At 40.8% G+C, this 18,207-nt stretch overlaps 1 protein-coding gene across 1 annotated transcript in view; it reads right to left on the bottom strand.

Annotated features, from left to right (window-relative positions):
- LOC308074651 (uncharacterized protein) overlaps window positions 1-18,207 on the bottom strand; it is a gene marked incomplete at both ends in the record, with an annotated part of 46,383 nt that overhangs the window by 13,739 nt on the left and 14,437 nt on the right. The window contains 8 exons of the mRNA XM_080414158.1: window positions 1,830-1,964; window positions 3,709-3,861; window positions 4,535-4,590; window positions 4,691-4,809; window positions 6,430-6,531; window positions 6,805-6,868; window positions 7,394-7,505; window positions 7,778-7,853. Coding sequence (XP_080270284.1) covers window positions 1,830-1,964; window positions 3,709-3,861; window positions 4,535-4,590; window positions 4,691-4,809; window positions 6,430-6,531; window positions 6,805-6,868; window positions 7,394-7,505; window positions 7,778-7,853 — 817 coding nt within the window. The remainder of the gene's footprint in view (window positions 1-1,829; window positions 1,965-3,708; window positions 3,862-4,534; window positions 4,591-4,690; window positions 4,810-6,429; window positions 6,532-6,804; window positions 6,869-7,393; window positions 7,506-7,777; window positions 7,854-18,207) is intronic.

Genomic DNA, 18,207 nt, shown 5'->3' with positions numbered 1-18,207 from the left:
ACATTTCAGATTATAGATTTTGCTAAAAATGGCCATTCACTCTGAGTAACGTCATATAATGATTTCATCAAGGAATGACATCACACTATCGTCATCACATTCAGCATAATTGTCCTTTTAAACGTTTTTTATTCTATTTCCAAACACAACACCATTCAGCAACTGTTACCAACACATTGCCCCGACTTCTAACCTCTTCTGTAAATTAGTTGCACTGATTCACAGTGGTGCTGGTGTGTGAAATGCTTCACTGGACGATACATCGGAAAGGAGGACCTAGGCTTTCCTGGCCGGCTGCTGTCATAGTCGGACACAAGCTGTACTCTTTTGGAAGTTACCCTAACAGTCATTATATTGATGTCCACATCTTCAACACACTGTCTTTACGCTGGAGGACGTTGACCACAGTGAAAACTGGAGGAGGAGAACATCACCTTGAGGTTCCCTGCGTGCGTGCGGGCCATACAGCTGTTCTGGTAGAAGATATTGTCTACATCTGGGGGGGACATACTAACTGTAACGTGCTTTATTCATTTGATGTTGACAACCACAGATGGTCCAAACCCAATATTGCCGGAACTGTTCCAGAGGGGAGGAGCTACCACTCAGCCTGTGTCTTGAGGAAGGTCATGTATATTTATGGAGGAAACACCCAGCTGACTAATGACATCCACAAGTTGGACACCATCACAATGGTCTGGTCTTTAATTAACACCAGAGGCACTTCAGCACCCGTTTCACCATATGACTCTGCCACCATCATCGGGACAAAGATGTTTATATTTGGGGGCTGTGGCTCGGGGCGCTTATACTACAACATCAGAGTGTTTGACACAGAGACCAACTGCTGGCTGAGCACACGTGCACCTTCTGCACGGCTTCGTCCAAAAAGACGCCATGGTCATTCTGCCTTTGCCTACAATGGAGAGCTGTACATATTTGGTGGAAACAACAACTCGGGCCAGACCCTAAATGATCTGTGGAAATTCAATCCACAGACCTTCTCATGGAAGAAGGTTGAGCCCAAAGGGAAATACCCAAAGGGAAATACCTTATGGATGCGTCATTGCATGGTGGGAGATCATATCATCCTCTTTGGAGGATACAACACACCTGATGACCTGTATATCTTAGATTTAAGTCCTAGTCTGAAGATGTTATGCAAGCTATCAGTTATTCAGTACGGTGTGGAGCAGTCTGAACTACCACATGACATCAGGTGGGAACTGGCAGCCATGACTACCGACAATAAAAAGCCCTATAAAAAGAGGAACAAACTGAAGCATATCAGAGAAAGATGATGAAGAGGAAGATGATGGCCCTCAGGAGAAAATGCAGATGAAGAGGAAACATAAAAACATAATGTGGTTCACAGTGACATGTGTAGACCAAGGACCAGTGGAGATTATATCCAGAGCTAAGTGGCTGATGTGCTGGAACTGTTACCTCCACGACCCTCTGGATAAGTGGATGAAGATGGATGGCTGGATGGATGGATGGATGGGTGGATGGATGGATTCACCAAATTAAGACTAAAGAGAGGGGCGTGTCTGATAAAATGAATATCAAATATCTAAATACTGAATCAAGCAACTGTCCGGGGTGCTCCCAAAAGCCTGATCATGTTCGCGATAATTACAGTACCCCGCGATACAGTTATCGTGGACGCTTTTTATCGCGATATACGATAATATCGTATATCGTCCCATGCCTAGTGTGTATGTATGTCTGTGTATGTCTGTCTGTCTGTCTGTGTCTGTATGTCTGTCTGTCTGTGTCTGTATGTCTGTGTATGTCTGTCTGTGTCTGTCTGTCTGTGTATGTCTCACCCATGCAGGTGGAATCTGCAGACTGACGGTACTCCCCAGCTCTGGATGCGTCCTGTGAAGCCCCACCCCTTCTACAGGGCTCCGCCTCCTTGGGCTGCAGGCTGTGTTTCTGACCTCTGAGGGGTGGTCCTTCACCTAGAGTGGGAGGGGACAAAAAATAAAACATTCATACTAGAGCCAAGAATAACAGAGAGAGAAAAGGAAGAGAAAGAAGAGAGAGACAGAGACAGACACAAACACACACAGACAACCAGCGTAAGAACTGTACGGTAGTGTGTGCTATGGGTATAGAGGTGTGGGGGTGTGCTGTACAGGTGTGTAGGGCGTACAAACACAGGAAATAATGTGTATATATATATATATTTAAAAAACAAATCAGTGCAAATGGTTCTGATACCCCTTTCGATACCCCTTAACACATTCCATGCCAGAGTTTAATATCATAATGTACTCACCAGTGCCAGCGATTTATTGTTGTTTTTTTGTTTTTTTCACCTCGCCACAGACCTCGCTAAATACCTTATGATCGCGCGTTAACCTGTTTGTAGACACACAGGGTAGCTGTGTGAGTGGCCCAGAGAAGAAACTTTCAATCGGCGACATTCCATTTTGCAGTCGTCGCAGTTTCTATTAACTCATTGAGTGCCATTAACGTGTTTTTTTTTTTTTAGAACCCAAGATATCATTATCTGAAGATTTGCAGCTTCATCCACTCCTTGTTTAACTTATAACTGAAAAAGGCTGTATCTCGCTTCCTAAGCACTTTTACTTTGAAAAAAAATAAAAAAAATAAATCGTACTGGCCAGAAATAGCCAGAAATAATTCGGGCACTCAATGAGTTAAACAGCGTTCAGCGCGGAGAAAAACAACACCGAGATAATGGCGGATTAGCGGAAGCTTTAGAGCGGCGGCGGATGGGAACGAAAATCTTCGATTGACATTCATTTCCGTTTCCGGTGTGCTACAATGAAATGTGTCACTGCGAGAGAGGCCTACAATGAAATGTGTCACTGCGAGAGAGGCCTACAATGAAATGTGTCACTGCGAGAGAGGCCTACAATGAAATGTGTCACTGCGAGAGAGGCCTACAAGGAAATGTGTCACTGCGAGAGAGGCCTACAATGAAATGTGTCACTGCGAGAGAGGCCTACAATGAAATGTGTCACTGCGAGAGAGGCCTACAATGAAATGTGTCACTGCGAGAGAGGCCTACAATGAAATGTGTCACTGCGAGAGAGGCCTACAATGAAATGTGTCACTGCGAGAGAGGCCTACAATGAAATGTGTCACTGCGAGAGAGGCCTACAATGAAATGTGTCACTGCGAGAGAGGCCTACAATGAAATGTGTCACTGCGAGAGAGGCCTACAATGAAATGTGTCACTGCGAGAGAGGCCTACAATGAAATGTGTCACTGCGAGGGAGGCCTACAATGAAATGTGTCACTGCGGAAAAAAGAAAAAAAAATACCACTTCGCGTAGATCTACGCGACTGGCACGCTGCGCTGTTATCTAGGTTCGCGTAGAACTACGCGATTGGCACGCAATGTGTTAAGGTTTCGATACAGAGTAACATTGATGCTTTCATTTCGATGTCAAGCCAATTCCAGGAGCCAGGTAAAGGTTAGGTGATTTCGGCATCTAGTACGGATGCCTCCCGAGCGTCTCCTTAGGGAGGTGTTGGTGCACGTCCCACTGGGAGGAGATCCCCTGGCAGACCAAGGACCAGATGGGGGGATTATAACATCTCCACACTGGCCTTGGAACGCTCGGGAAAGAGGAAAGTCTGGAGCTCTCTGCTGAAACTGTTGCCCCCGCGACCCGACTACGGATAAGCGGTTGAAGATAGATGGATGGATGGATGAATACCAAGCCCTACCGGTGTGTGCGGTGGCTCCAGAGGTGTGGGGGTGTGCTGGCAGTAGGACTCCAGCTGACGCAGGTCCAGCATGGACTTGACCATCAGGGACCCGTCGGACCCCTCGCTGTCCGTCCTCCTGGACCAGCGCCGACGAGGCGTCCGCGACACCTCCTGATTGAAAAAAACCCAAACAAACACCATTTAACTACTTGAACCATCTAGACCAGTGGTTGTCAAACAGTGGGTCGGGACCCATGTTTAGATCACGCACACCTTTTTATGGGTCGCAAGTAAATATCCCCTTTTTATCGTTTCCTACATTTAAAAAAATTATATGTATATACATATATTTCAATTTTGTTATAATTTTTCATCAATTAAAAACAATTCCAACATTTCTCAAAAGTATTTAATTAATACAATTTTAAAATCAAAATCATTCTATAAATCAAAAAAACTAAAATAGCAGATTTACGCAACTCTGCGTGAAGTGATGCGTTGTGAGCTTGTAGATCTGCTATTTTCACTAGTTTGGGTCCCAGACAAACGTCTAATTTCTCTTTTGGGTTCTTGAGCTATAAAGTTCGAGAACCGCTGCTCTAGACCAGTTGTTCTCAAACTTTTTCATGTCAAGGACCACCAAATTGACACATATTTAGGTCGACATTTCGGTCGTTAGATCTTCATCAGGACAGGACAAACAATGAAACGTCGACCTTTAGAAACGTCGAATAAAGAGCAACATTTTTCCAAGTTCCAGACAGACCTCTTTCTTTGGTTTGATTATCAGAGATCCCCTTTTGATTATTAGTTAATAAAACATATAATCATATTAATTTCAAACCTTTCTGTCGTTTCTGCAGTGAGAGATGAGGTTGTTGTGTTGCTCATCGGATGTGTCTGGAACACATGAGAACACAAATATTATTATCATTATAATGAATACACATCTAAAATCATACATACAGTACATGACACCGTAACCTGCACGGTAACCCACCAGTCTCCTCCCCCACACTTCCTCCTGAGACCATAAAAGGAGATATGAGCTCCTCCCCTTCCTCCTCTTCCTCCACCTCCTTGTCGCTGTCGGAGGACATGGTGACGATGGGAGGAGAGCTGTGCACGACGCGCGCGCACACAGACACACACACACACACACACACACACACATGCATGCACACACACACACAATAGGAAAAAAAGAACACTTGATAAAACAGGATGTGGTCACAAAGTTTGCAATATCTTCTCTGTCAGGTGGATGATTGATTGATTGAATATTTTATTAGGCAAAAAATGTAAAACAGCACAGTTACATTTAAAATACTTTGTCTAACAGGTCCGTTCATAAAAGTCCTTGCGGACTTGTTTCCAATGAAGGCCTTGGTATTCAATTCATAGACATATACAGTGGCACCACAGTTCAAATATCATTAAAAAAAAAAAAAACAGCAAAAAAATAACACTATGTACAACAAAAACAAAAAAAAATAAGGGGAAAAAAATATGTACAAGAACAGGGGGTCTGCTGTCTAACGGGAAAATGGTACTACCTCCTCTTTTGGCCTCCTGAAAGGTGATTTTTTAAGGCTCTTTTAAATGAGCCCAGCGAACTGCATTTTTTGAGGGATGGAGTTAGACTATTCCAATCCTGGGTGGCAGTGCTGTAGAAGGAGAATTTGCCCATGTTTGTTTTATGGGTGGGTGGTACCAAATTGTTGTTAACGCTCCCTCTGGTATTGTGACTGTGGGTGTCGCTAACCTTTTGGAGGTATTTACTCAGATATGCGGGAATAGGGGGCATATCGGGCAAATTTGCATTTACAATTTTGAAGGCCAGTCCCATTTTTAGTTGTTTAACCCTGTCTTCCACCCTGAGCCAGCCTAGGCTGGCAAAATGGGTGGGAGAAAGGTGGGTCATGGGCCCCAATCCGAGGAGTAGCCGAATCAGTTTGTTTTGGGAGGTTTGAAGCTTAGTTTTCAGTGACACTGAGGTGTTGGAGTACCAGGAGGTGCAAGCATGGTCAAAAAGTGGTTGAATCAGGGCCCCAGAGAGGGTCCTGAGGGCCTGAGGGTTGACAAAAGAGGAAACTCTGCCCATAAATTTGGTTCTCTGGTTTACTCTTTTGACCACCTTTGTAGCCATGCTTCCACCTGTCAGGTATTTGTCAAGAACACAACCCAAACAGGTAATCTCTTCTTTGCTAGAGATAATTGTGTCATCGACTTTGACCTTGAAATAATTTACATCCATCTGTCTGAGGGAATGTTTGGTCCCAAAGAGAATGGATTCAGTTTTCCCAAGGTGTAGTGACAGTTTGTTATCGGTAAGCCAAGTACGGATTTTTGAGAGTTCGGAGCTGAGCGCCTCCTCAACTTGCAACTTGTCCTCTCCCGAGATCAGGAGTGCCGAGTCATCAGCGAACAGGAACAATTTGCAGTTACAGGCAGCATTCATGTCGTTAATGTATAGAAGAAACAGTAACAGCCCTAGAATGCTGCCCTGAGGAACCCCACAGCTCACCGGGAGGGATGAGGACATGGTTCCGTTGATGTCAACCACTTGTTCTCTTCCCTCCAGGTAAGATCTCATCCAGTTTAGTGATGTGCAGTCAAAACCAATCGCCCTCAGCTTATCAAAAAAAACTCATATGTCCAAAACTGTTACTTTTCAGGATCCAAATTGAAAAATACCAAAAACTAGAAGATCTACAAGCTCAAGCTGTACGTGCTCACCTGACTTGAGGTTTGTGAGGCGGTGTCTTGTGTTTGAGTTCAGACAGTCTCTGTCTCATGTTGATGGTCAACTCTGGACTCAACCTCCAAATGAAGATACAACTACGCGCACACGCACACACACACACACACAAAAATGTCAAAATTTCACTTTTAGATTATGTCCATAAACAGACACCAACTACAGTACACACATTAAAACACAGTGTTAAGTGTGACAAATACCATCAATTACTATTGCATTCCCTCACAGAGAATCCAAAAAGAATACTTGATGAATTGAAGAAAACAGGGGCCCAAAAATATGTATGTTCAAGCTTCAAGGTGTGAGTACTTTATAGAACATATGTACACACACACACACGAAGGCAGTACCTGTCTCCAGACACTGTGAGGAGGTGTTTACAGTCGTTGGTGAACTTCATCCCGGTCACAACCTCTGAAATAAGAGGGACAGAAAGGGACAGAAAGGTACACACACACACACACACACACACACACACACACACACACACACACACACACACACACACACACACACACACACACACACACACACACACACACACACACACACACACACACACCATTGTTAAGTTGTACACTGATGCTGCTATGGAACCAAACATAATATTGAGTCTCACAGTAAACTGGGAAGCCAAGGCCTTGTGTCAATAACTGCGTTTGATAATGTGGTTTTTGCCCAAAGACCAAACCAAAACAAAATATATTTCATAGAGGAAAAACATGAGTGAAATGTTTGAGAAATATTGTAATAGTTCTTCTCCTTTGTAAAGACTAGAGCTGAGGCTTTCCTTCAAATATACTATCGCTTCCCACAGCCCGTTTCTCCTGGGGGCTGAAGTGCAAGATGGTCAGTATAGCAGTGAGGGTCTGCTGAGGTCAGGAAGACAGACAGACAGACAGACAGACAGACAGACAGACAGACAGACGTGGCGTTTACCTGAGTGGCCATACATGGTAGCCACACATTCTCCTGTATAGAAGTCAAAGATGCTGATGTTTTTATCTGAACAGCTGGTGGCCACGTAGAGTCCAGAGGGGTCTGTCTGCACCTGGAAACAAACACACAATTTATATTATATCAGAATAAAATCAAACGTATACATTCAACATTTATACATATGTAACAGACCAGTGGTTCTCAAAGTGGGGTCCAGGTACCTGCAGGGTTGGGGCTTCCGAATGGAACCTTACAGGTCTGTAACTCTGAGAGTGTACAGATGGAACCAAATGAACCCTTATGGGTCCATTTGGTTCCATCTGTACACTCTCAGAGTTATGGGGAAGCACTGATATAGGCTGTTGTTCCTGTGTTCATACTGACCTTTATGAGAGTACCATCTTCTCCCAGAGAGCCTTTATACAACTTCTTCTGTTTACCAGTGCTGACATTGAAGAGCCTGCAGGACACAGCACACAACATCAACATTATCATTTCAGTTATACTATGGAAGATTTTCAATTCAAAGAAAAAATAAATATACTGTATACAGTACATAATTCTTCATTGGCATAACCTACAGTACCTACTATGACCAATTGATCTGAACTAGCACACGGGCATGGACAATTGGCATATGAAGACAGTCATGAAGCCAATTTCTGCACTTGCACGATCGGCCTATCTGTTATGGTTCTCTATATTAAGTCAGCAGGGAGCTCTTGCCAGTTTCTTTAGAATGAAGCTACAAGCTAACTCAGAGCAAATCCAACTCAGACAACTACCAATGCAATCAGGGTTTCATATCAGAACACTGATATGAAGAGTAGAGCTGAACACATTCCAGAATGTGTTGCACACAGTACACTTTCACACACGTACACTTTAATTCTTTAACAAGCAGTCTGCATGTGAGATCTTAAAAATCAACTGACACACTTTTACTTTCAATTGATTTTAATTCATGCTTCATGTGTGTGTGTATGTGTGTGTGTATATATATATATGTTTTTTTCCTTGTATATTTGTCCAAAGAATCTGAAAATAACTGAACTGAACTGAACATTTCGGTACAGCATCGGTAGGGCATCAGATAAGGGGCAACTTCAGATATTTACATAGTCACGGCACACTCAGGAACAGGTAGGACCCACGTGCAGGAAAACACACAAACAGATACTTTACTGAAAAACATAGACCAAACGTACACCTCACAAATACAACAGAAGTTAATCCTTCACAGAAGACAAAAATACAGACAACTCAGGAGGCAGGTAGAGAAAACAGGAGAATTCTCATACAGCCCAATAAAAACCTGAGAACTCAATACACGTAAATAGTCTCAGCTGGGTTACCCAGGTGGCACCAATCTGGACGGGGGTAAGGACAGGGACACACTGGACAAGGGCAGGACAAACTGGGCAAGTGGGCATTAGCAGTGGCTATGAGGTCATGACATACATACTAGTCCGTATCTAGACAACAATATCAGAAATGACTTAAAATGAGAGAAGTTCTCCATAACTGCAGAAAAAAAGCAGCTGTCCAGGTATGACAGTTGTACATACTGTATTTAGCCATCTATTTATCCTTCTCTGTAATGGTTCTCTGTATTCACACACACACACACAAACACACACACACACAGTATGTGTGTTTGTAACCTCACATCAGCAACTAGCCCCAAACCTCTCACTCCGTGTAACAGACCCGTAGTGGTGTTTTTGGAGACTTTTATTTTTGAAGATTTCCTGCCCAAATGTTCTTTGAGATTTATTTTGAAGGGCTTCCTGCCTACAGGAACTCTTCAGCCTCAGATTGTGCACTGATTAATCTAATGAAGTTCACCTGGTGCTGATGCTCAGTATGGGGCTGAAGGTGCCTGGCAGGCTAGCAGCAAACTATAAAAGGGGCTCTGTAGTAGAAGAGCATCAAGGACTGCACAGAAAATGTTTGTCTAATGGACCTGGAAGGATGGTCAAGGAAGGACGGACTAAAGGACCTGGAAGGATGGTCAAGGAAGGACGGACTAAAGGACCTGGAAGGATGGTCAAGGAAGGACGGACTAATATAAAGGACATTGTGAGTTTACTTGATCATTTACTGCCCATCTACAATGCAGGGTTTGGTTGAAATATGGTTTTAATGGCTTTTGTATTTTCAGTTGGAACATGATCAACATGCCACATGCGAAATGAGCACCTAACTGGAAGGGGAACAAGGTGACTGTCTTTTTATTGTTTGTTAAACTTGGTGTATTGTTCACGGTCGATTTCTGATCTTATTGTTATTGTCATGTATTTTTCTAATGTGTAAGCTATTGTATAAGTGATGTAGCTATGGGAAATGTATTATGGTGCTATTTGATGTATTGATTGATTTGATTGATTTATGTTGTGTATTTTATGCTTCCCTAACAGTTTCTACGTTGAGTACTGAAATAAAATGATCAAAACTCATCAGTCAAGTCTCCACCCTCTGTCCAGCTGGGTCGCTACACTCCGCTATACAGCTCCGAGATGAGGTTCCACTGGGATGTCTACCGGAATCGGTGGAACACCGGCAAAGGGTCCGTGGATTACCTTTTTCGCCACATCGTATCCAAAAACTAATGGTAGTCCCCAAATTCTACAGGTGTTTGAGGATGTTCCGGAACCCTAACTTTTTAGACTGGGCAAAACAACCGCTTAAATCGCTTATTTAGTCAGCCTGTGGCCATGTTTTCCCATTGTAGCCGAACCGGGAGCAGTACTGGCACCTGACGTAGGGGGTTCTTCCGGGTTGACTACCATTAGTTTTTCTCCCAAAAATATATTAAATGTTCCTAAATTATTGTTGTCTAAAATACTTTAGACACATTGGCCCCAAAAGGGTTAAATGAGGATTTTGAAGATCTGTAGTTTCCCTCTTCTCCACTCACTGGCTTAACACAGTTTTTCTTCCCACTGTTTGTTTTAAGAACAAGGTATTTTCCTTATAGGAGGGCCGGGGCATCTTCCTCTCTATCTCCTCGGCTTTCATGCTCAGTGTTCTTATCCACCAACGCACATTTTTCCACACACACAATAATGTACCCGCCCACCTGAGGAAATCTCACAAAAGCACACACACGAACACTGTGCGTGCCCTGAAAACTGAGCGGCACCCCCAGGGTCCTAGCGCCCTTCTCATACAGCACACAAACACATAGGCAGGCAGACGCACAGAAAAAAACATAAAGTATTTTATATGCATCTTCCCTTTACGCGGGACAAGTGTACCGCATTTTGGTCAAAATACGGGACGGTTGGCAACCGTGTGTGTGTGTGTGTGTGTGTGTGTGTGTGTGTGTGTGTGTGTGTGTGTGTGTGTGTGTGTGTGTGTGTGTGTGTGTGTGTGTGTGTGTGTGTGTGTGTGTGTGTGTGTGTGTGTGTGTGTGTGTGTGTGTGTGTGTGTGTGTGTGTGTGTGTGTGTGTGTGTGTGTGTGTGTGTGTGGTGACTTGGCCAGGAGCTAACAGGGAGAGAGGCAGAGAAAAAAGTACCGTGAGAGAGAGAACTGGTCTAAAGAGAAGTGCTTTTGAATGTATATCCTTCTGTTTACTTAAATTACGTGAAGTTAATTTATAGTCAGTAAACCTCCATAGTGTTCTTGATATTACAAGAGTCGCCCGCTTCATTTTATTTTTCTTCTTATCCAAGTTTCCTAGGACATTGTGGGCATCGATTCCTGTTGATTTGATCAGGTAACAGGGATCAAATCAACAGTAAGTGATGCCCACAACGCCCTAGGAAACTTGTGGATAGAATGGTTCCACCCTGATTAATGTTGATCTAGGATTTGAGCGTTAATCAAAAAATCGGGTGACTTGAGTTAAATTACATAAATGTATTGTAAACATACTATTAACAAGTTGAAGAGTGAGTGAAATAATTATATAAATAATAAAATAAAAATGTACTGTGTTAAAATGTATTTGTAGCTACAGTATTTTAACACTTAACAATTGCAAACAGAAAACACTCAACTACAATTGTTATTTTTAAATGTATATTTATTTTTGAACAAAATGTAAAAAAGGAACATCATGTTCAGATTTTATGTGGAAGGCATCTGGCTTATCTTCAAACAAAACAATTGTTTTATAATTGATGCATTATTTTAAACAAAATGGCAAAAACAAATCACATGTGTATATTATTCTATATTCTACAAATCACATGTGTATATTATTCTATATTCTAAGTCATTATTTAACTTCCAAAAGGTTCATTAATTCAACAACTATTCATTAATTAACGGAGTATAAAGATAGTTGCATACATAAATACAAATAACATGAAAAATGTACTGCTCAACTCCAGGCCACTGCAAATACGACATAAGAGATGTATAGAGCAGTACAAATCATTATTAAATATTTGAAGGGCAGTAAAAATCATTATTAAGATTAAAAGAGCAGTAAAAATCATTAACCATCTATAAATATACATAATTTATACACAAAAAGCAAATGGCAGTTAATGTGGGGAGTTATTAATCACTCACATTAATCAGCCAATATGAAGGCATCATAAAACCAACCATTACTTAGAATATCAGAAAATCTGCAGTTTAAACAAACAGTAAAGGCTGCTGTATTCCTCAACTTGCTGTCACTCACCATATCATAGACAAAAAATATTTGTACGCACAATAATCATGTGAACAGCTTTTTGTAAAGCACCTATGCATTAGGGCATTTAATGATGTGAACCTGAAGATTCTCCAGTGGTCTCTTGAATCAGGATGCCGTAGGGTCGAATTGCACCTTCGACAATCTCTCTCTCCTGCTGAGAAGAGAGCCCTGCTGCCACAGGAACCAGCCAGTAGTCAACGTCATCACATATCTTTCTCTTTAGTGGGTTTATCCGGTTCTGCATGATGACTCGGTATGTTTTGCCGTTCTTGGATGTGAAATTGACGGAGTAACTATTGGCATAGCAGAGATGCGGTGTAGAATAAACACCTCGTCCGTACACAGCCCTGCTTCCTGCCTTATAGTGAGACTGGATGATACCTTTGGCTCCGTCTATGCTAGTGCCGTGATAGGAGACAGCCCATTCTCCAGGAGCAGAGTCATCCCTCCAGCCGTATGGACCCAGCCAGGTGTTGCCATCTGGGTACTTGTCCAAAACCTTCAGGGCCATTCGGTACCAGCCACTGGGCCGCATGTAGGATTCCCCGCCTCTTGAGCACGGAGTCGACTCAGGGGAGAAATTAGTGAAATCCCAATCATACGGTGGATCAAAAAACTCGTCCATGTCCACAAAAAACTCTCTCTTAACTGCATCGTAAGGACGACTATACGTGTTAAGTATGTCTAGCAAAGACCTGGTGATGCCCAACACACCACCAAAGATGCCCAAATGACTTAACAAAGCTGGTGTTGACACATTGTTGTTGACACAAGTTAACACATTGTGACCAAGGACGGTACCAGTGACGAAATCCGAAGGAGTAATGGTGGTCTTCGTAGAAGTAAATGTGTCCCGAGGTTTAACATCAGCTCCCAGAATGGCAGACAGAGCCTCAAATCGGACCTCTTGATCAACCATGGCTAGAATATTCAAGCACTTTGATGTATATTCTGGTCGAAAGAGTGGCTGTATTAGTCCCCTGGTGAAAGGTTCAAGAAGGGAAGTCCAGTCGAAGGATTTCAGTTAGGTTGCCCAGTCATTACATACAAACACACTAATTATACTGTCCCAAATCTGGCTCACATGGGAGGGTCAAAGAGTTAAGTCCCGCCCTTACTCCCTTTGTCAGCCAATCTCAACACAATACATGATACTGGGGAGTCGTGGCTCGAGTCCCCGCCCACAGCCTGGTATAACATTAGCATTGTCCTTACAGTGTAACAAACTTGTCTTATTTCCAATTATCAAGCTTTACTTTTGCACAAAACCTTGTTTAGTAATCCTTGTTCAACATCTCTTAAGCTTTATATTAAGACCACACACATTATACATTCACCTTGTATGAGTGATTTAGACAGAAAGAGATGATTAAATAGCTTGACCTTATTCCTTAGATTCAAGAAGAGAAGTTACGTACAGTTAGCTGGTTTCTCCTCCAACCACTTTTCACCAAGGTTCACTCTTGTGTATTTACTACAAAATAAGCATTCAGTGTGAAATCAGAATATTTACAAGACTTCAGAGATCTTCTGGAGAGAGAACAGCTGCATTCACCTTAGCCCTCTCCCTTGCATAAAGACAATAGTACTGTAATCAGCTCGAACCAAAACAAAAGAATGCTCTGTTGGACTCCAGCCAGCTTCAAACATTCTGTATACAATACGACAATAGGTCTCTTTCCTGTAGGTAAACACACGTTTCTTTGGTTAATCAAATCAAGAGGTGTCTCTGTACTTTCACGGACCCCCACTTATGTATTCCATTTTCTCACCACACCTAGGCTTCTAACACAATGGCCAGAACTTTAGGGAATGCAAATTGATCGCATCTCAGCTCAGCCTTCATGAACAACTGGAGAAAACCCCCGACCAACATCTAAATTCATCAGGGTGTCTTTACTTCAAGCAAGTTCTGCTGTCTTATTATATCCTTACTTATATTCAAATACCACGCTTATGTTTGACAAGTATACATCAACTTCTTTACTGTGTGTGGATCTTCAAGTGCAGTCACTGTGTGGCTGTACTGTAACGTATTGTATCTGTGAGTGTTGAGAGAGACACTTTTACTTTCAATTCATAGCCTTTGTTTGTTTAATAACTCATCCTGTAAATGGTTAATCCCGGATGCTATACACTCACTGAAAACTCAAGAGGCAAATACAGAAAGCAGAAAATGTTTTCCAGCACACAGGACTATGCTCCAAACGATAAAAGGTTTATTACTATCATGTGTGACATTTTGAGCCTAGTGGCTCTTCCTCAGTCACTTAAGGAGCTAAACACACCTATACTAGTCTGTGCTAGGTCAGCTGACCAGTGACCCAGCTGGCTACAACGATACCAATAATGACAAGATGAAAAGTGCAACACCATGCCCATCATAGTTGGGTTATCTTTGTTTCATAATTTGGTCCGTAAAAAGAACAGCAATGGAAAATAAAAATAAACGTGTCTATTTTTGATTTGTTGAACAAAAATAGATGAGGCGGTGAAGGGTTATATATGATATACAGAGATAGTCACAATGTACATGTAACTACTACCATAAAGTACATACATTCAATGGACCCACAGAACCTTTAAAATCAATATAAAAACATTCAAATTGTATGCTGCTATTCTAAAGAGATGGTAACAGAGATAAATCAAAATAAATACACTACAGTCATACTGGAATAAGCAATAACAATAGGACCCACAAACTGAACAAAGCAGTGAATGAATAGTACAGCATGAATGACCAAACTATGTAAGCACATAAGGCAAGAGGGAAACTACAGATCGCAAGTCAAAATCCTCATTTAACCCTTTTGGGGCCAATGTGTAGTATATAAGTAGTAATAAGTATTTTAGACAACAATTATAAGAACATTTAATATATATATTAATTTTAAAATTGCCATACAAAACATAGCGTAACATTAAAAAAATAAAAGAGAAGCATTAATTGTGTGTTTTTCCACTGTTTGAGAATCAAACAGAAATATAGTGGTAAAATTATATGCACACATAGGAACCTACACCAGTAGTTTAGACACTATTGAGTGATAAATGTAAAAACTTAAGAAAGTGGGTTAAAAATTATTAGTTTTATTGCAGTATCATGTGTAACATTGATACAGTTGTACCACATTTTTATCTCTCCCTAAGCAGGAGGCAAATAGTGAAACCAGGAAAACTCTCATACAGCCCAATAAAAACCTGAGAACTCAATACACGTAAACAGCTCAGCTGGGTTACCCAGGTGGCACAAATATGGACGGGGCAAGGACAGGGACACACTGGACATGGGCAGGACAAACTGGGCATTGGCAGTGGCTATGAGGTCATGACATCCATACTAGTCCATATGTAGACAACAATATCAGAAATGACTTAAAATGAGAAAAGTCCTCCATAACTGCAGATGAAGCAGCTGTCCAGGAATAATATGAAGACAAGATCATGACATCATGAGTGGAGGAAGTTTCTAGTTGTACACACTGTTTTTACTGAAATCGGTACAATATATTCAGGGTCCGGCAATAAGGGATGCCTGAATGCCCGGGGTAAGTATAAACAACAACAAAACAATAGACCTGCCATACCTGGAATTTTGTTTATGATAGGCTCAGGCTTATTTGAATTTCCAGCATTTTAAATTATTTGCTGTTCTGCCCTTAACTCATTCAGTGCCTGACTTATTTCTGTCAGTTTGGCTCTGAGTGCCAGAGCCAAAATTCATTGTAAAAAAAAAAGTGCTTAGGAGCCTAGATACAGCCTTTTTCAGTAAGAAGTTAAAGGAGAATGTTGGACTAAAGTTTTATTACCTTTTCTATGATATGATATCTTAGGATGAATGGTACAGTAGAAAAATGTCATAACTCCACCCCTGGTCTGCCACAGCTTAAAAGGTGCGCGGATAGGCCTTAGGTTAGATCACATATTTTAATAGCTTTTTTCTTTTTTCTTTTGGTGAGATCTGATGTTCATAGTGACAGAACACTATGCAACCAAAAAAAACCTAAGTCTCACTAGATGAGACTGAAATCTCGAGATTTCAATCTCGTCTAGCGAGACTTCTGTTCTGAACTTCAGATCTCACAAAAAAAAAGAAAAAAAAAAAGCTATTAAAATATGTGATCTAACCTAAGGCCTATTTAAGGCACCTTTTAAGCTGTGGCGGACCAGGGGTGGAGTTATGACATTTTTCTACTGTACCATTCATCCTAAGATATCATAACATCATAGAAAAGGTAATAAAACTTTAGTCCAAAATTCTCCTTTAAACAAGAAGTGAATGGAGCAGAACATTTTCAAATCATGATATCTTGGGTTCTGATTTTTTTTTTCCAAAAATAAAAAAATAAAATAAAAATGGCACTGAATGAGTTAACAGTCACCACTAATGGCCTATCTGTAATGGTTCTCTGTATTCAGTCACGCCAACTACCATGACGTTTAATAGTCCACCCTGGAGTGTGATTCCAGTGGGTTTTCCTTTTCCCATCAAGGTTTTTCCCCCTTATCTGACTGAGGGCAAGGGTCACATTTCTGTCTAGAAATTATCTCTAATATTCAGGATCCTATTATTTATGTGCTTTGTTCCGCCATAATGCATGTCTTGTAACGGAGAGACACACACAGACAGTGTGTGTGTGTGTGTGTGTGTGTGTGTGTGTGTGTGTGTGTGTGTGTGTGTGTGTGTGTGTGTGTGTGTGTGTGTGTGTGTGTGTGTGTGTGTGTGTGTGTGTGTGTGTGTGTGTGTGTGTAATACCGGTGATGAACAACAATGAAACAATTTAGTCTGCACACTGGAATATGCTCCAAACGATTAAAGGTTTATTACCATGACTTGTAACATTTCAAGCCTAATGGCTCTTCCTCAGTCACTTGAGGACAACTAGACACACCTACTGTACATATACAATTGATTTTATTTGGTGATATCACATAAAAAGAGCACAATAACACTTTCCGAGGTACAGTCATAGTATCACCTAGGATAAAAACACAATAAAGCCTGTTTCCATTGTGGGCCTCTTCACAAAAAACACTAAACAATATAAAAAACTAGAAAAAGGGCTCCCCAGAGCACAGGTCTAAACCAGGCCAGGCAGATTATTGTGGGCTAGCAATGTTTGTCATTGTAGAGGTGAGTGGAATCTGTAGAAGTCCTAGCGGAAAAATTAACAAGTTGAAGAAGAACGAGTGAAAAAATTATATAAATAATTAAAAGAAAAATATACTGTGTTAAACTTATTTTGTAGCTACAGTATTTCAACACTTACAAACGATTACAACATAAAACACTCAACTACAATTGTTCTTTTGAAAAGTATTTATTTTGAAAAAAAAAAAAAAGGAACATGTTTAGATTTTATGTGGAAGGCATCTGGCTTATTTTCAAACAAAATAATTGTTTTAGAATTGATGCATTAATTTTGAACAAAATGCCAAAAACAAATCACATGTATATTATTTTATATTCTAAGTCATTATTTAACTTCCAAAAAGACTTCAACAACAATCAACAACTATTCTTACATTTTTATCCCACGATTTTGTAACCCATTTTTTCACCTTTCATATTTATTTTATGTGGAACGCATCTGGCTTATTTTCAAACAAAATCATTGTTTTTATGCATTAATTTTTTACAAAATGGCAAAACAAATCACATATTATTTTATATTCTAAGTCATTATTTAACTTTCAAAAAGGCTTATTAAATCAACAACTATTAAATAATTAACCGAGTATAAAGATAGTTACATAACGCAGTAAATACAAATTACATGAAAAATGTACTGCTAACTCCAGGCCAATGCAAATACGACATAAAAGACTTAAAGACTAATAACCATTATTAACCATCTATAAATATACATACATACATCATTTATACACAAAAAGTAATTGGCAGTTAACCTGGGAAGTTTAGATCCACAGTAATCAGTAGTTATTAATCATTTACTGTTATTAATCAGCCAATATGAATAAATCATAAAACCAACCTATTACTTAAAGAATATCAGAGAATCTGCAGTTTAAACAAACAGTATAGGCTGCTGTATTCCTCAACTTGCTGTCACTCTCTGTAAAACTGATAATCGGCTGGTTGTTTAGAACCGGACTCAAGAGCCACTGTGAGGCCTAGCTGGGTTGTACGGCCAG

Source organism: Gymnoscopelus braueri, assembly GCF_963280865.1.
Source record: "Gymnoscopelus braueri genome assembly, chromosome: 19".
Classification (NCBI taxonomy): Eukaryota; Metazoa; Chordata; class Actinopteri; order Myctophiformes; family Myctophidae; genus Gymnoscopelus; species Gymnoscopelus braueri.
Note: the sequence above shows the minus strand (reverse complement) of the source record. Positions and strands in the feature narration are given on the sequence as shown.